Consider the following 20,324-nt stretch of genomic DNA (forward strand, 5'->3'; position numbering starts at 1 on the left):
GAGACTCTGGGAAGAAAAACCTGTAGAACATCAGTTTCTACAATGAAAGCAGCAAGTGCCAATGCCGTTTTGGGTAGATATGATAAATCAGTTTGGGACTCCTACCAAGGGTTATGGATAAACTCCCTAAGGAAGACAGCTAATATGTTCAGGAGGTCATTGACGAGAAAATGATGGCATCAAATCAGATTATTGGTTCAGCTGCTGACATTTCAGATTTATCCGCTCATGGTTATTACCATGGTATTTGAACTAGGAGATTCTTTTGGCTAGAACTAACAGGTCTAAAACCAGAAGGAAGCTCAAACTAGAATCCTGAGCCTGCCATTCTCAAGAAACATGCTTTTCAGAGCTCATGCAGATGATGAAATGTCCCAGATAAAGATTGAATTGCACACTTTGAATACTGTGGACCTGGAAAAGGAAAAATAATTTAGAAAGAGGCACAAGCCTTATGACAGCTGCTACGATTCCTAGAGGGTTAAACCCCTCACTGGTTGCACCACCACCAGCAACAACAGCATCAGTAATACCATCAACGCAGATCTTCCAGAGGAGAAGGAGGCCAACATCGGCAATCGGCAGCAGGATAAAACACCTACCCAACAATAAGTTACATCTTCCCCCACATCCAGATCCTGCGGTGGGAGGAAGTATTGAAGCACACTTTTCTGAGTGGCTGCTGATAAGAGGTTCAAATATTATTCAGAATGGCTGTTCTCTTCATTTCAAGTCCCCTCCTCCATCTCTTACTCTAACCAAAACATCTTATCAGCAAGATCTATTACAGAAGGAGGTGAACATTTTACTACAGAAAAATGCTGTGGAGGAGGTTCCTTCATATAAAAAAGGATGGGAAGTGTATTCCGGATACGTTTTAGCTCAGAAAAAAGGAATAAAACATGTGTTCAGGACAATTCTCGACCTCGGGTACTAAACAACTACATAAGGAAAGAAAAATTCTGAATGTTCACATTACACCAGATCTACCCTCAACTACATCAAGGGGACTGGATGTGTGCAGTAGATCTTCAATATGCCTACTTCCACATTCTGATCATAAAAAGCATAGAAAGCTTTAAGGTTCACAGTAGGTTCAAGGCATTTTGAATACAAAGTCCTTCCCTTCTGACTGAAGTCAGCTCGCTGAACATATGCAAAATGTATGACTGTCATCGCTGCCCATCTGAGAAAACAAAAAATATTCATTTACCCTTACCTGGATGACAGGCTAATAAAAGGGACATCCTCAAAAGAAACACTGAGCCATTTTCTAATATGTCTCCAAACTCTTACCAAGATAGGTCTTCAAAAAACCTCAGAAAATCTACAACCTCACCAGTTCAAAACATTAATTCTCAGGGAGCTCTAATAGATACACAGTATAATAATTGTTTGCTTTGCAGGAGAGACAGCTATCAATCCAACTGAAGTGTTGCACTCTATTGCAAACTCCTGATCCAAAAGTTTGACCGATTTAATCTCTGTTGGGATCGATGCCCTCTTGCATGTTTCTAGTTCCTCATGCCAGACTTCAAATGAGACCTGTTCAGCAATTTATGGAGGACCAGTGGAACCAGTTCTTGAACAGTTGTGAGAAAAAAATAGACTCTATCACAATCAGCCATCCGATCACTCCTGTAGTGGACCACATCGAAAAATCCACAATACTTCCTCCTGTCAAGAAGTTGTACTGATAACATATGTTCATCTTGCAAGGTCTGGTTTACAGGCTTCTTCTATTAAAATTCACCCTGCATCTAGAACTGCCTGTAGGAAGTCTACATCACAAACCTCTTTTATTTTTTGTAATTTTTTTTAATACCTACGATCAAATATTTTCTAGAAGGTATTAAAAAGGTTTTTCCACCAGTTAAGTCCATTATTTCTCCTTGGGAACTTAACATTGTTCTGTCTAAATTAATGCGCCCCCCCTTGAACCCATACACAAAGCGACTTTACAACATCTAACATTGAAAACAACTTTCCTAGTTGCAATTTCCTCTGCGTGTAGAGTTAGTGAGATTCAGGCTCTATGCGCTACTGAACAATACACAATATTCCATAGTAATAGAGTAGTTACGAGAACACAATGCAGATTTCTTCCTAAGGTGATTTTGGATTTCCACATTAGCCAAACATTCTCTGAACATTAAGAGTCCTTAATTTTATCTAGACAAAGCAAAGGATACAAGACAGTGAGACCGCCTTCTCATAAATTATGGACCAATACGTCCAGGCTTGCCTTCTGAACAATATGTCTAGATGGATGGTATCATATATAATGCGTCGAGGCTGGCATGTCTCAGGGGTGGGATGGGCAGGGGGTGAGTCGCGCGAGGGTTGTTAATTTAATTAATAATACAAATATAAACCTACCTTTTCGCCGCTGGTCCCGTGTCTTCAGGAAGCAGGCTGCCTCCCTCCCCTCCCCAAAGCCAATCACAACGCTCCAGTGGAGCATTGTGATTGGTGGGGACGGCTCGCAGGAAAGGGCTTACGGGGAGGCCATGTTCTCCATGTAGGCTGCATTGCAGCCTGCATGTAGAACTATAGAGTGTGCGTGACTGGTTTGGGTGGCCCCAGAGGGCAGACCAAACAGTCAACGCCCTCAGCAATGGGCAAACCACTCCTCACCTGCCAAAAAGTAGACCTGCCCACCCCCAACCAGACCCTTCTGCTTTCTCGCAGTGCGAGAAGTAGAAACATAAAATGGTAGTTATTTTCATTTTATGTTTCTGCTTCTCACTCTGCGAGAAAGCAGTGGGGCAACGCTCTTCTGCCCTAGTGGAGGAGCCACCCCTGTGTATAATTCTTTCATACCAGACAGCAAAGACACCCGCCTACCTTGTAGCCTGAAGCACATTATATACAAGGAAAGGCTCCTACTACCTTTCTTTGGAATTTTCCCATTTCAAACATATGTAAGGCGACTACTTGTAGATCTGTTCATACATTTACTAGACACTACTGCCTATATTCAGACTTCAGTGCAGATACTGGAGTAGGGCAGACTTCTTTAAGGAACCTTTTTGGGTGAATGATAGTTGTTTTTAATTTCATGTCCGCATGTTTGGGGGATGGGCTTTATATTCTGTTAAGTGCATATGACTATTGATGAGGATACCCTGGAAGGGAAGGAAACGCTGCTCACCTGTAATCCAAGTTCTCTTCCAAGGGAATCCTCTTCAAAGTCATAAGTAACCCTCCCACTTCCATGGACAAGTACTGTTACAGCTCTCAACAATTGCTTCACCCAGGATTCCTTATTTCCCTAAAAATTACCTGACCTGTCATATGTGAAGATGATGGGATACAGGAAGTTATTAAAGGCATAGTGGCAGTTTACTCTACTATGCTTTCCATTGCAGCCTATAAGCTAACAATGTCTCATATTCAATTTATTTTTCCTTTATGAAAGATTTCCTATGATCGCTTTTTTTTATAGTGCCTCATTTCTTTGCAATTGATATCTTTTTAACATCGAAATTCAATGAAAGCCGGCCATTGTTAGCCTTCTTTAGGCTGCAAACATATATGTGAGATATGGTACATATTTTTATTATACTTATGTGTATACTTTTTAAAGTGTTCCAGGTTCCCCACACTTAGGCGGGACTGTTCAGTGCTTATGACTTAGATGAGAATTGTCCTTTAAGAGAACTGGGATTACAGGTGAGTTACTTTTCCTCTTCATATTTTCCATATAGTACTACTTTTTTATTTTTGTTATCAAATAAACCGTGCACTTAAACAGTAATTCTGCTGCAATTTACCAAAGTGTGCAAATATTACAAAATTGATTATGCAGCTTGGAAAAACCACACATTTCATATGGCTGGTCTCCAAACATTCAGGGTAACAATGCCTCAGTTAGCATTCCAGTATTAGTTTGTCCATTATAGAAGTGTAACAAAATATTGAGCACATTTGCTGAAAAAATGAAAATATCTCCACTTATTTCGTTATGTCTTGATACTGGAATGCAATATCTATGCAGGGTTTGCACCAATACATCGTACTGAATGTGCCAACAAAACTTAAAAATTGTATGGTTGCACAAAAGGACCAATAGGGTACATGTATTTAAAGAGACTAACTAGATATATATTTTTCATAACATTCATGCACATCAAAAATGCACATTTTGAGGGGCGTGGTCAGCAAGTCCAAGACGGTGGACGCAATCTAACATCGCTCCTGGCGCTGCACCCACGGATTTGCCCTTTCCTTGCTGAGGCCAGCTCGGTCCTGCCAGAGCAGGAGCTTTCTAGCAATGGGGAGCCATCTGGCTAGTTGGGGAACCTGGAGCTGGACCAAGAAGCAAGGGCCCGAAACTCTTGAATAGAGCCTACCCGAATGGCCTGTTTATCGGGACAGGCCTGTGTGTAGGGCCTGAGATCAGGAGGCAACATCCTCTGGCTGGGGCAGCTCCACCTGTTACATCTACACGGAGAGTCGTGCATCTTCCTGGCTGGGGTGGCAGAGAACCCTATTTGCACTGGGGCCTGCTTCCTTAGAAGGGCCCTGTGCGTTTCAGCATGTTTGACACAGGCCCTATCACTGGTCCACACAGGGAGCTGCCATCAACTACAGTGAGTGAGGGGGGGTCGTTCCCGCTCAGTATGGTCCGAGAGGTGGTGGCAGCTTAGACCAGTCTTGGCCTACTGCACCCGAAACAAACTTAATTCGGAGCTTTTTAGGTGATCGCCATCCGAAATGTATCCTTAGCACCCTTTCAGACTTTTAGTGGAGGACATCAAACCACCTTCCTCCATAAAAACCAGCACCCCCTGCATAGACTGGCCCTGTAGGACCATCTCATGTAGTAGTTACCCAAAGATCATGCGGAGAGCCCCTGATAGCCCCCCTGCTTGGTTCAGATCTCTCAGCAAGTGCCTGCTCTCAAGCCGGCAGCCCTATTTTATGATTGGTAACCAGGGGGCACTGGCCTTTACCTTGGAACATCCTCAGTTAATCCAGAGCCTTCCCTGATGGCCAATCCCTAGAAGGTGTAACAGACTCCTGACCTTGGACTGGTGTTGTCGTCATCTGTCAGCATTTCAGGGTCCTTAAATTCACAGATTGGTTTATTTGGCACTTGTCTACTACTCCTCCACAGCTTGGTTACCCTACTAAATAGTCCGGCTTTCGTTCAGTTGCGTAGGCTTGGACCACTCATGCCACAAGCCTCGCCTTCATTACCCCACCCCCAAAATTGTGGGGTGGGAGCTGACTGGAGTTTGCAAGCAGGTCTGCATCATACAGGAATCCAGTGTGGTCTCAGAAGGACCCTACTCAACCCACAGATTCTCCATACACGTGCCATGGTGGATTCCACCCTCTGGCCTGGATTTTATACAGCTCCCCTCTCAACATGGACAGACCAAGCCCTACCTGTTCTGTGGCCATTCTTCAAGGGAAACCTATCCTTGTTCCAGAGGAGGCCCTTCTAGCAGCCAGGGCGGGACAAGTTGGATACACCTAGAGCTACCATTGCAACACATTCTTCTCTCAAGGCCAAAATGGATGGCATTGCTATGTCGGTCTCCTACACAGTGACCAAAAGTGAATAGCGGAATGTGTCATACAAACCATGGCAGGGGATGTCGCACAGGGAATGGGTCTGCCACACTTTGCTCTCCCTTCCCAATGGGGCCTACCCTGACTGCAAACGCCTTCTCTTCTGAGTGAGCCTCTTATGTACGCCCTTTTCATTGATGGGCAGTGCTACTCACCCTCTTCTGAGATTTATGATCTCTGTTACACAGTTTGGGCGGATAGCCATTTTCCTGCTGCCCAGTTTAGTTCTACCTCCCTCCCCTAGTTCAAACCCCCTTTGGTCAATTACAAATGTTTTGTGTTCATGTTTTTCATAATTCTGTCTGCACCACACAGTTGACTGATCATGGGGCATGATTTATCAGCCACCCATTCCTATTTGGAATCTACTTCCCTACCCGCTTTACATGGACTCATTACAAGCTAACACCTACTTGTCAAAATCATGAACTATTTGGAGGATGCATTCTACTAGCAGATGTCAAAAGATTCTAATTTTGAGTATTCAGGGTAGCCCTTATAGCATTCCTGCAGGAAACTCACTTAGCAGCTTCAGAGGGCTCCATGCTACAAAAGCACTGGTGTAGCCAGGTATTTGCTACTAGCTACTCTGCTGTTAGCGAGAGGGGCCCTAATTTGGATCTGAGCGGGGACAGGTGGGTGGGTGTCCATTTACAATGGAACCACACTCCTTGACCCTCAGGGCAGATATCATTTGTTTGAAAGTACACTAGATGGGATCCCACTCGTCCTAGGCTGCATTTATGCTTTAAACCCTGATCAATCTGCATTCTTGGGTAGGCTATCAGAATGCTTGGGCAAATGAACCCACCTCTGTTTCATGCCCGATGGTATGTTGTCATGTATGGTGTCATATATTGACTCCCAACACCGGTCTTCAGTAGACATCTGGCATCCGCTCAAGCCTGTAGTCAGACTTTATTCTTATTAATCTCTCCCACACTACCTTTTTGTGTACCTTGACAGAATCCTATGCTTGATTCTGCTCTGGATTCTCTTTATCAGACTACCTGAGCTGATCCATATTGGACCAAAGTCCCTTTACAACATGCCTGACATGGGGTAATCCCTTCCATCAATTCCTTCCTTGGGTTATTAGCTGAGGGATGTGGAATCTCCACTCAAATAATAAATGTCCAACTCACTCAAATAATAAACACAATCTATGTCCAGGTGAACTACAAAAGTCACTAAATTAACCTGTGCTTCATCCTCCGGTAGCTTGGCACAAAAGCTGTTAGGCTTCATTTAGAGGCAACATGTTAAAACTATTTATGAAGCACGCAAGCTGTAATAAAGTAAAAACACAACACAAGAGAAATTCCAACCCAAATTAGTGAAATAGAGTAGATTTTAATAAGTAAATGTCACCAAATGACAAAAATCCAATCAGTAAAACAAAGATATTAATTTTTAACGTTTTTAAGTAAAAATATCGCCAAGATGCACAACGTGCTACTTGTGGCTATCTGATCGTGCTGGACCTCAGGAAAGTCAGAAGTGCAGGCCAGCCGCGATTGTGCGCGAGTCTGATCCAGGGACCAGGTTATTCCAGCTGAAGAGTTACCTCCTCAAGTTTGGAGCAAAGGGTGCCGTCCACGTTGGCAGGGGTCACGATAAGGAGTTTGTTGGGACGAGGAGCACGTCAAGCGTCCTGGTCAGTTGTTGCTGTATCGCAGCAAGTGAGTCGTCGCTGGAGCTTTGCATTGGTTGATCATTGCGGATGGTCACAGTTGGCGTAAAGTGCAGGTTTCACATTGCCGGTCATCGTAGACAGACACTGTTGGAACAAACAGCAGCTCCTGTTGTAGCTTCGCGTCGGTGGTTGCCGCAGGAAGTAACTTCTTGGCTTGAAGGCATCACTTTGTGGTTGTGAGGAGCCCAAACTTCTGGATTTTCACCTTTTTCTTGAAGTTCTCACTGATGCCAGCCAAGGATTGAGGACCTCTGGAGCATCTCTTGAAGAAATGGGACTGGACTATAGTAAAGGCTAACAGCAGGGCTCAGGCATGTCCAGTCGGTGCTGGGCAGTTGCAGGGAAGGCTCTGGAACCTTGTTGTGTACTGTAGCCCACACAGGAGGTCAACCGACTGACCCTTGGAGTCACTCTTGATAGCCTGTGATCAAGGCAAGCAGGTCAATTTCTCTTCCATCAGACAGCAAAGCAGTCCTTCTGGCAGCAGGGCAATCATTCCTTAAGGAAAATGCCTACAATCCAAAAGTGGTATTTTCAAAGCTGTAACTTAAAATCTGACTTTACCTCTAAAGAGGATTTTAAATTACAATTCATTTGGGTGTAAGCATAATTTCTGGATGTGCTCCCAATTTGAACATGGCACTTATTAGGTGCAACGGCTACCCAGTGTTTGTCTATGGGAGACAGAGGCATTACAAGTTTTTCGCTGCCAGAATTTCTATAATGTAAACACACATGCTCCGCTTTTTTAAATACGATGCGCCCTACAAGTAGAAAAGGTAAAAGTTTAGGCCTGGCATAAGGTTTAGTTTGCCAAGTCGAAATGGCAGTTTAAAACTGCACTACAGGCTGTAGTCACAGGCCTGAGACATGATTCACGAGGCTACTTTAGTGGGTGGCACAATGAGTGCTACCGCCCACTAGTAGTATTTAATTTACAGGCAATGGGGACATGTAGTACTATTTACTAGGGACTTACAAGTAGCTTAAATGTACCAATCATGTGTAGGCCAAAATATTTCCATGTTTTAGGGAGAGAGCCCAAGCACTTCACCACAGGTTAGCGGGGAAAAAGTGCACACAGTCCTAAAAGTTAACTAAAACCGGTTCAGCAAAGGAAGGCAAAATTCTGGGGCCTCCCATTGCGCACGCTGCATCGCTGTGGCGATGCAGCGTGCGCAATGTAATTTGTTTTATTTATTTACTTACCTCCGTTCGGCTGTAGTTTACTACCCCCCACCCGGCCCCTCCCCTGCTGCCCCGCAGCACTCCCTCCAGGAGCCGCTACTGTATAAGAGTTGTAATGTGGACAATGATAGTATCTTCCTGGCACTTTATTTTTACCTCCCTGTCTAATAGCACGTTTAACAAACAAAAAAAACTATATATTGCATTTCTAAAAACATAAATTAGGCATGCTTCATAGCAGCCACGCTGTACTACAACATGCCTAATCCAATAGCTCTAATAAAGGCCATACTTATTAGCGTTACCGCTGCTTGTTTTTAGCTATCCAACATTGTTAATACAATGTCTTCTTCAGAGACAAAGCAAACCCAGCCTCTCTCAGAATATTTAGAAGGACCAGGTGCTGCTTTCAGGGAGGTTATCAGTGACATAATGAGTCTTTGGAGCCAAGTTTATAAAGCATGGTGTAATGTAGGCCATTTATCTTCGAAGTGGATTGGAAATTGTTTTCTTGCTCAGTAGGAAGCTAAGGGGACCACTTCAGAAAGATTCTCAAAATACTGAGTAGGTGGTCCAGTTCTAGTTCAAGGAAACCAAAAGGATTGCTGCCCCACTAGGTTCTAGCATGGTGTATTGATTAGACAATCGGTATGGCTGTTCCTCCTCCAGAATTTCCAGAGTTGTGTGCCTAGATGCTTTAACGAAGTAGGTAGAACATTTTACACGATAGTCTTTGTGTGACAATAAACAGAATAATTTCACTGATGCCTGTCCCCATATCCATTCTTGTTATAATCTCCTTGACAGGTTTACAGAAGAGTTTCTAAATAAGACAAGCTTAATCTCTTACTGATTTAAAGGAATTTTCAACTAGTGGAGTATTGTTGGAATACAGCGGTGGCGGCTAGCTTAAAAAAATGGTGTGGTGCGAAGGACCTCAACTCATCATAAACGCAGAGCTGGAGCACGACTGCTATGGCACTTCTCCTTTCCACGAGCAGTAAAAGGAAGGACTTCCTTCCTGCTTGTGGAACGGAACTCCGACCAATCCTGAAGCTGTTTTCATGCTGTGAAAGCAGCTCCAGGATTGGTGGGAGCAGGCTCACCTAGTGCTCATTTTAAGGCGGGTGCCTGTGGCAGCAATCCCCAAGCTGCTTCACAGCCTTTGGATTGCTGGGTCTACAGTGCATATGTTGGGCTAGCCATTGCAAGACGGCCAGCCAATCTGACGTGCACTGTAGATCAGTGCTGACATCCTGCATTTGCAGGATTCAGCCTTGCCCTCACCCTCTCGCTGTAGACCGCACGAGCCAGTGCGGTGGCAAATTAATAAAATGGAATTGAAATGACATTTTATATATTTGTGTTTGCCTGCGGCACTCGCACCAGGCAGGGCAACGCTCCTCTGACCCTGAGGACCCACCCCTGGAACAGAGAATTGCCACTTCCCCTTCTCACTTTCACCTCTTTCTCCCCCCCCCCCCCCACCCCTCCCCTCCCCCAATTGATCGGGCCCATTTCTGAATCTTGTTTGATTAAAATATTGTTGCAATATTCTTTGTTTCTACCTTAACCTCTCCACTTGCAATAGACGTCAAACGGCTCATGGAAAATAATTATGCTCCACATTCCCAATCTCAGTTTCTTTTTGGGTGGGTTAAGATTGTCTTTATTGTAGCAGAGAGATATTGATTTCTTTATGCCCTTGTTATGTTTTAGTGGCTTATTAAAGTAGTCCTAATGTTTGTCATTTATATTGTTTAGACATATCTTTTTTAATTTGTCAACGGTTTAAATTTTTTTGTTGTTTATTGCTTACCCCTTTATCTTCTACTGGGTTAAACATTGACTTTGGCCATCCTACTCAATCAATGGCCTTTGGCTGATAGGTGTTGTGAAAACATAAATTTGGGTGTTACTGTAACTTACAAATAATTCTTAGATGTTCTGTACTTTATCTTCCTTTTTTGGAAAAAGAAGAACGGGCCCCTGAAATTAGGATAAAGAACCCAGACAGGGAAAATACTTCTTGGGAAGATGGGGACACCGGGCACGGTGTATTTTACATTAGACTGACTTGTCAACTCTAGACTAAAATAAATATATATACAGTGAAAACACAAATACTAATCAAGGATAATTATAAACAGTTTATTATTTTTTTCTTTGATATTCTTATTTCTTTTTTATATAGAAACGTTTTTTTTAAAGTAATGTATAGACAAAGATAAATATATTTACAGTTTAACTGTTAATCTATGAACCACATATATTCTCTCCCTTTGACAGCTGCTACAATTCATATGCTTTCATGACTTTATATTTCAAATAGCACAATTGTCATAAGTTCAATTCATTTACACACACATCATATTTTTCTTTTTTCAACTTTAAACAAAAGAAGTGTATATTAAAACTCATGAATCACAAATAAATTTATGCACAGAGACTGGCGGCTTGTTGACAAACAACGCGTTTCGGCTAGACCTTCGTCAGGACTCCGTCACAGTGGTTACTAAACCGAAAATAAACATCATTATAGTCTAGAGTTTAAATGCCCTTTTAAATAAATGAAAAAATATGTATAGCAATGCTAGATACCCAAATGATAATGGGATCTAGTCTAAGGTTTCTATCCTTGAGTCCGTATCAAACAGCGACAATACATGCATTTGAAAGCTAGACTTACAATATTATCAAGGACTAAGTCTGCATATTATCAGTGCGAAAGAAAGGAGCAGTGCTAAACAAAAGAATCAAAAAAATCAGATTGCCAATAGTTAGAGTTATCAATGTTCAGACCCAAACTTTCCAACATCAGAAAAAAGAGTGAATAAGATTGATAAATATCTCTTCTCTAGCTTATATGTTGATAATATCACACTAAAGTTCATCTAAGCTTAACACACCCTCACATGCTTATTCGGGTGCAAGATATGATTAAAACCTTACAGCAGAGGTCTTCAAACTTTTGGATGCCGAGACCACCCTGTCAACATTTTGAGGCGTAAGGACCCCCTCTTGACAAAAATGTCTAAACCTGTTGACTAAATTGCGTGGGATGAAAATGTAAATAAGGTTATGTGATGCCGCGTATTTTGGGATAGCATTGCTTCATTATTTTGATATTTGTTACACACAGTAACGCAGAGGAAAGATTTCACCCAATCAGTACCCATTTATAACCAAAATACAGCAATTATCATCAGAAAGATTTCAAGTCAACCTTTGTGAAGGGCCTTCCACTCTGCAGCAATACGTGCTGCCACATTAGAAGCTCACCTGGCCCTGACCGGAAGAAGCAGGGGTCCCTTAAAACCCTGGCGGTTTTGTGTAGAGTTAAGCCTTTTACCCATGCAGCTTTCCTCTCACCCCCTCCCTTCCATCCCTCTCTCCTCTCCTAACCCCGGATCCCTCTCTCACTTTGCAGGTCATTTTCTTTCACCCCTTTTTACAACTTCTGAACTCTCCCCATGCAACCTCTCACTTCACCTTTAATCACCTCTTGCCATTCTGTCCTTTCACTGCCCTCATCTCTAACAGTCTCTCACATTTATCTCATGGCCTCTCTGGCCCTGTCACCTCCCGTGCCCCTCAGCACTTCTCATTCACCTCGTCTCTTCATTCAAATTTTTGTCTATTTGTATCTTACACCTCTCCAGTCCCCCCATTCCTCTTTCACATCTCCCCTTTGTTCTAACAGAAGCCCTCACCTTTGGATCACACTCACTTCTTGCGTGTCCACACTTCTCTTCGGCAATTCACATTTCTCCTCATCCCTGACCTCTTCAATCAAATTCTCTTACTCCCTTGCTGTCCTCTCTCATTTTGGGTGCGGATGCAAGTTCAGAATGGGATGAATGAATGTATGATTACTGATGGGCTTGTTTGAGTGAGTTGCATATTGAGTAGTGAGGGGGACAGGTGAGTGAAGTGTCACATGAGTGCAGGATGAGTAGTGTACTCGTGTGACTGCAGGTTGAGGTATAGTGTGAGCAGGACAAGTGCATTTTGAGAGCAGAGTGATCACTGTGAGTGCAAGGTGAGCGGGTGAATGGTGCAAGTGCATGGTGATCAGTGTGAGTGCATTGTGATCACTGTGAGTGCAGGGTGAGCGGGTGAATGGTGCAAGTGCATGGTGATCAGTGTGAGTGCATTGTGATCACTGTGAGTGCAAGGTGAGCGTGACAATGAAGGGCGAGAATGAGGAATGAGTTGTCTGAATGCAGGGTGCATTCCCAGACCCATGAAGTAACTCAGCATGTTATTGACGGGGGCGTAGACTTTAATATCTAAGTTAAACTATTGCGGCATTAATCGGGGATCGAGGGTGAAGGAAATAAATAATGTGCTGATCCTGCAACAAACTTCCAGTCCTATGGTTAGGGTTGCCAGCAGATTATTTTGGTGGCCCAGTCGGTACAAAAAAAAGCAGTCACCTAAAGCGGTATTTTCAGCGCTTATCTGTGCATACTTCCCAGGGCCGGCTTTAGTGCTGGTGGTGCCCTGTGCGACAATGTTTGTTGGTGCCCCCCACAATGACCACCCCCACCACGGATTCTCTCACTAGCACCCTTTAACAGTGACCAAGTCTCCATAACCCCACACTCTCAGATGCATTGAATTAGTTATATAGTGCCACGCATACCAGTGTAGGGTGTCCGAGCACTTTGCATCACACACACATTACACAGAGACAATCAATCATAAGTGTGTAAATCAGTGTATAGGAAATGTTACATAAGCCAAAGGACTAAAAGTATAGGAGTCACATGTCATCCATACTGGTAGGCTGTATAGTTCAAGAGTGCTTGGTGTGGAGAAGCACAAACTCAGAGTCGAAAAAGAAACAGCATAGTTGGGAGTTTCCTTTAATAATAAGAATTGATTTCTAGCCAAATTAACCCTTTTTGCAACATTAATCAATGGTCTAATAATGTATTCTTTGTAGTGTGCATGCTGTTCTAGGATGAAAGTTAATAGCTCACTATTCTCTATTAGGACTTTAAGTTATAAATTGCAAGTAACAAAAGGATGTCTCTTTTGAAAGCAGTAACCTGCTGATCTCTTCACATCATATGCACTCTGTAATCTACTTGGTACACGTTCTTTGCAGCAGGCATATTAACCCTCTGCACTAACATCACCTAAGTCAAAACCTCAACTATACAACATTCTGATCTCTCTCCAGGAAGATAATTAATCACACAAGTTATATTGACATTTATGTGAGGCCTGGTAATTGCCGGGGAAAGAAACGCTGCAGCAGGTGCTTCAAAAGCACAATAAACTTTCACTCACGGCGCCCCCAGGAAGCCAACTTTGTATTCCTTTCCATGAAATGCATTCTCACACTACTGCAGTGAATGTAAAATCCAAATGTAAGGAATAGGCACAGTGGGGACCCAGGGGGTACTGGAACCAGCAAAAAAACCTAAGCCTCTGTAAGCAGTTTACAAAGGCATGTTAAATGGTCTTTAAAGACCTGTGAAAAAACACGGGGGTGCCGGAGATAGGAATCCAGACACTGCCCAGCTGAGCCCCCAGCAGCTCAAGTTTCACTGCAGCAGCCCGGGCTGAGACACAGGACGGGGGAAGTGTGGGGGGGGCTGAAGCCCTTGGGCCTGGGCAGAAGTGTGACTGGGAAGGCGCGACCCCCTTTGCATCACTCCACGGCCCCCCTGGGGGTCGCGCCCCACAGTTTGAAGACCCCTGCCTTACAGTAATCAAGCCTACCTCGTGGGTGTCTAGATGACACTGTCCTCGAGCAATTTGAGATATAAAGTGTCTCTATCCTGGATATATGGTGGCTGTATTAATAAAAGGAGAGAGGCAATATTTTAACTTCCAATCGTACTATTGAGCTCCAGGTTCCAATATTATTTCACACAAACTCTGTTTTATATATTACTTAATACCTGCTCTTTAAATCTTGTTATGCCACTATATGGTTATTATCGTGATACGACTACAGATATACCTCATCAAGATGTTAGGGAGTCTTCCTTCCTAGGTAATAATTTAATGAACAAGAGGATAAATCAGAAACCGCTCACCGAGGAAGTGCTTAGAAGTATGATTCTAGACATTTAGATACAAGCCAAACCCATTACGATAAAAACCTGAAACGACTGTACATATTTTTACCTCTCCACAGGTGTTCTGAATCTTCCTGATAAGTAGTTGCTCAATATTGATCTATGCAAGGTAGCGCAAACGAAGATTGCCTAACAAATATAAATGTCCTTTCTCCTCTTCCTCGCAGTATCCGCACATGATCGTGACTCAAATAGAGAACTTATCTCGACCCTAAAAATACACTCCAACATTGCTTAGTTCAACCCAACATCATCAGGATAGTGGTCAATATCAGTGATATGATATATCCTGTTTTAAGCTGATAAGTAGGTTTGGAATGTTGTTTATGCATTATACACACGTCTATTTAACCCCTTAGGCAATCTTCGTTTGTGCTACCTTTCATAGATCAATATTGAGCAACAACTTATCAGGAAGATTCAGAACACCTGTGGAGAGGTAAACATATGTACAGCCGTTTCAGGTTTTTATCGTAATGGATTTGGCTTGTATCTAAAGGCCTTGTAACGAATTATACATGTCTAGAATCATACTTCTAAGCACTTCCTCGGTGAGCGGTTTCTGATTTATCCTCTTGTTCATTAAATTGTTACCTAGGAAGGAAGACTCCCTGTCATCTTGATGAGGTATATCTGTAGCCGTGTCAGAATAATAACCATATAGTGACATAAAAAGAAAATGTAAAGAGAAGGTATTGAGTAATATATAAAACAGAGTTTGTGTGAAATAATATTGGAACCTGGAGCTCAATAGTACGATTGGAAGTTAAAATATTGCCTCTCACCTTTTATTAATACAGCCACCATATATCCAGGATAGAGACACTTTATATCTCAAATTGCTCGAGAACAGTGTCATCTAGACACCCACGAGGTAGGCTTGATTACTGCAAGGTTTTAATAATATCTTGTACCCGAATAAGCATGTGAGGGTGCGTTAAGCTTAGATTAACTTTAGTGTAATATTATCAACATATAAGCTAGAGAAAAGATATCTATCAATCTTATTCACTCTTTTCTGATGTTGGAAAGTTTGGGTCCGAACATTGATAACTATTGGCCCTCAGATTTTTTTGATTCTTTTGTTTGGCACTGCTCCTTTCTTTCACACTTACAATATTATCAAGGACTAAGTCCGCATATTATAAGTCTAGCTTTCAAATGCATGTACTGTCGCTGTTTGATACGGACTCAAGGAAAGAAACCTTAGACTAGATCCCATTATCATTTGGGTAACTAGCATTGCTATACATATTTTTTCATTTATTTAAAAGGACATTTAAACTCTAAACTATAATGATGTTTATTTTCTGTTTAGTAACCACTGTGACGGAGTCCTGACGAAGGCCTAGCTGAAACGCGTTGTTTGTCAACAAGCCGCCAGTCTCTGTGCATAAAGTTATTTGTGATTTATGGGTTTTAATATACACTTCTTTTGACTAAAGTTGAAAAAAGAAAAATATGATGTGTGTAAATGAACTGAAATTATGACAATTGTACTATTTGAAATATAAAGTCATGAAAGCATATGAATTGTATCAACTGTCAAAGGGAGAGAATATATGTGGTTCATAGATTAACAGTTAAATTGTAAATATATTTATCTTTTTCTATACATTACTTTAAAAAATGTTTCTATATAAAAAAGAAATAGGAATATCAAAGAAAAAAATAATAAATGTTTATACTTATCCTTGATTAGAATTTGTGTTTTCACTGTATATATACTTATTTTAGTCTAGAGTTGACAAGCCAGTCTAAATGTAAAATACACCTTGCCCGGTGTCGCCGTCTTCCCAAGATGTACTTTATCTTCCACCTCAGCCTGGCCAGTGACACCCTCAAGAAGTGTATACACAACGTTCAATGTTCTATTTGTACGGCATCCATATATAATTTAATTTTTATTTTTTTTAAGTCAAGTCACACAATTCATATTTTCGTTTTTCTGGTCGATTGCTATTGTGCTTTTGTTTGTTTGATCCTAGTGGATTTTTTCTGACCCAATAAATATAGTTTTGTCCGCTCTTGCTAGGTGTTCTGTTTATAACCAGCCTATTCTTTTTCTCCCATAGGTCTATGATCGCGTCTCTGGAGAAGTGGTATTACCCATGAATGAAAGACTGAACAGATATATCACTCATTGTGGTTCAGTCACTGGCTACATATTTGCTCTTTTCACTGTGCTTAGCTTTGTTTTTCTTGTATTTCTGAACTGGATAACTCCAGATTCCAACATTGATCGAGCTGTGGACGCTACAGGCCCCAAAGGACCATGGGCTCAACAGTATTCTAGTGAAAAAAGTAGAAAAAAGGACCGGCCTTAGAATATTTATATTGTTTACTGGGGAACTCAAGACCTTCACAATTCACGTCATCTACTTTTGTTGTTTACACCATACATTGTAACTTAGAATAATTATTTTCGTAGGTGCATGTGTATAATATTTTGGTGCATTACTTACCAGAGTGTTGTAGCAAAATGCTGAAAGCCTCTAATGAGTGTGAGTACTTGGACATTCTACCTCAAATTAGGATTGTGATATGGTAACTTTAGGAAAACTGTAAAACCTATGCAACTTTTTTAATTTGAAAACTGCCGTGAACAGTCCTAGGGGAATGTGGAAGAATGAGCTGCCTACGTTTTAAATCTTAATAGATTTTTTTTTTAATTGTTTTTTGTGTTGCTGTTCCTCGAAAAAAAATAATAATAATCTTTTATACATCAGGTGCATACTGTATTTTAAGCCAACTGTGCGTCAGTGGGTCTCCCACTCATTTTGGTGTCGAATATTTTGTAAAAAGATTATTCTGTTTGTTTTGTAATTCTTGTCAAAGTTTGAGTGACTAAATGCAACAAAAGGAGAATTTGTAGAGCATGGACAAAGAACCACTATAGTGTTTATGTATGACTGTACATTTGGTTTGTTTAATTGACATACAGTGCCCCCCGTGCACCCTTGGATCCCAGCACTACTGCATTACTGATAGCAATAGGACCGTTGATCAAAAGACGCCCTTTTTTGTGGTAGGCAATGACCGAGTGAGTACGACATCCTAAAAGGGTGTTTGGGAAAATAGTGTGGAGTAGAGTACCTAGCACAAACAAATTTTGAAAAAATGCATCCTAACACTACAGTTTTAATTCAGGATTTAAAACTAAAGTCAGGGGCACTGATCATCAAAACGGTCTCTCGATTTTCCGTCGCCCAGCCCTGGGTGCAGCTCACAGCCACGTTCGCTTCAATGACTCCTCCTTAACTTCTATGATGTCACCATGGACCTCCGGTAACCCATAAAGGTGGAGTAATGACACATCTTGTTGCATGTCATTTAAGCAGTTAGAGCGAATCGTGTATTTTCTTTTCTCTCTCTCAAGAGGCCCTCTTCAGGTTTGATCTTTCTGCTGCGCTGCTTCAAAGTTTTTAATAGGAAGGTTTTCCACAGAGAAACCAATGCAATCATGCAGTAATGTCACCTGTTTTTTGTCAGATTTTAAACCCGTAAATGCACTGCCTCGCTTGAATCTTATTGTGACTCCATATTAACAGCGGACTGCGCATGTGTGCTGCCTATTTCACATAAGGATACGCTTCCCAGTAATCAATAGTATGTGGAAAATACATTAGTCTCCATACAGATGGTTTTATTTGTAATGTATACGGTTATAATAGATATGTTTTACACTGAAATATAAATAGCTTTTACACATATTTATTTTGTTTATATATAATGTTTATCAGCCGATCACTCTCGCAGTGCAGTGCGAAATGTTGGGCAAATGGTTAGAGCCTGAGAGCAAGTAGGATTTTCACTCTGAAAATGGAGGACTAGATGAGGTTGGTGGCCTATATCCGCTGCCACGGATTTAGTTATATTTATTCTTATATTTCACTTTTCCCCCCCCCCCCCTAACATTGGCTGCAATCTGTTTGCTCTTTCCCGTGTTTACAAAGCTGCAAGAATTGTACAGAAAAAACCCATGATAGGTAGAAACGATACTAAAACGCACTAGTGTTTGTGACTTAGGCATCATCTGTTTCAAGGAAATGTGATTTTTGACTTTTCTTACCCCACTTATCATCCTAATAATTCTGAAATGTGCTAGGATTTCATTTTTGACAGATGACTTCAGACCCTTCTAGTTTGCTCTTAAAAGCATTGAGTATTGCTCCCTCTGCTTGTATGCTAGCTAGAACACCTGGATCTCGTCATTTAAGGGGTCTTTGCACTTGCTACGTATCCCTTTTTTAAGTCCAAAATGGTCGGCCTTGATATTTTGAGTGAATGTGTGCCATGTATTGCTTTTAACCCGCTTACTTGATGTTGAAATTGCACTGAAAAGTTATTCCAGAGCTTCTAAGAAAAGTGTTGCAAGTCGCAGAGCCAAAAATGTAAAGTGTGAGACCAGAACAGTCAATGCTGACAATATCCTGTCACTGTGATTTGATGTTTTTGCGGTTGTATTTCAGAATATCGAGAACAAAAATATCGTCTGGCAAGTATAATAACTAGAAAAGTCACTTCATTGCGTATCTATTTTCAATTAACTCCACTGGGGTGACAATTTTGTAAACCATATTTAGAACACAATATTTTTTCCAGCCGATATTTAGTTTGTGATGTTCTGGTACCATAATGTTTGTGCAGTTCATGTGTATCTTAAACAAGTTTTCACCAAAGTAGTTTTGAAAACCAGTTACATAGAGTACGGAGCTGTGAGTTTTGAGTTATTTACAGAGAATATATGATAATGGTTGCATTAATGCTTGTAAGTAATCGGAATCCTTATTATTCTTAATTTGTTGCCTTCATATTATATAGTCTAAACACATCCGTTATTCATTGGTTTGGAAGAACTGTAACTCGCTGATTTTATTCCCAATATGAACAACCGATATGCACAATAATAATACTTATTCCCATTAAAGTGGAGTAATCTTTTGTTGTTTATCGCAGTATTATTGATATCATATGTGTTCTTATGATTGGTCTGTTAAATTGCCATTCCCATTTTGCTTCCACCAACCACAGCACGCAGGATGGGGCAATAAGTCAGCCCACTGCAGTCCTTGGCTTTCCAAACTGAGTGATGGCATTTAGCTCATGCTTGTTTGCACATGTGACTCCAAAAAGAGTATACTTCAGTGCCAGCGCTCGTGGCCAATCTTGCCATTTCTTTACTTATTGGCATTGTTTGCAATGTTTTTTTATTTTTTTTATTTTTTATTATATCGCACCATGACAAAGTAGCTTGCTACCCTTCAAAGCACACTGTGTCTTGCACAGTCATTGGTGCTAGTGTGATCAGCTTAGGATGGTTTTTCTCATACTTTATTATTAGTTCACCACCCCCAAGATGGCCGTCTACCACCTTGAAATAATTAACCAGTGGTAAAGTATGTCAAAAAGCATTTAAAGACTGCTGTGTGCACACAAAAGGGCGGCCATCTTTAAATACTGTTTGCATACTTTATCATCCTTTACCATTTCACTATGGCTTACCAATTGCTTCTAAACTTACTAGCCATCTTGGAACAATAAAGAATTGCAAAATATGCAACACATTCTAAAATGGCCTCCCATGCATGTACAGACTGTTATTTATGAATGTTTTGTTTGCCATGCCTGATCATTTCTGCCCTCGTAGATGTAGGCATTGGTCAAAGCCAAGAGCTACACAGGAGGACATTACAAGCCAGACTTATTGGCTTTGCCAGTGTTTTTTGTAGACTGTTAAAGATGTTGCAGCAGAGTTT

At 41.4% G+C, this 20,324-nt stretch overlaps 1 protein-coding gene across 2 annotated transcripts in view; it reads left to right on the forward strand.

Moving 5' to 3' along the window:
• PIGA (phosphatidylinositol glycan anchor biosynthesis class A) overlaps window positions 1-19,509 on the forward strand; it is a 112,939-nt gene extending 93,430 nt beyond the window's left edge. For both annotated transcript variants that reach the window (XM_085622319.1, XM_085622320.1), the window contains one exon: window positions 16,641-19,509. In XM_085622319.1, the coding sequence (XP_085478445.1) occupies window positions 16,641-16,892 (252 nt within the window). In that variant the 3' untranslated portion in view covers window positions 16,893-19,509. The remainder of the gene's footprint in view (window positions 1-16,640) is intronic.
• Window positions 19,510-20,324: the final 815 nt, after the last annotated feature.

The sequence above is a fragment of the Triturus cristatus genome, chromosome 8, assembly GCF_964204655.1.
Source record: "Triturus cristatus chromosome 8, aTriCri1.1, whole genome shotgun sequence".
In the NCBI taxonomy this organism is placed as follows: domain Eukaryota; kingdom Metazoa; phylum Chordata; class Amphibia; order Caudata; family Salamandridae; genus Triturus; species Triturus cristatus.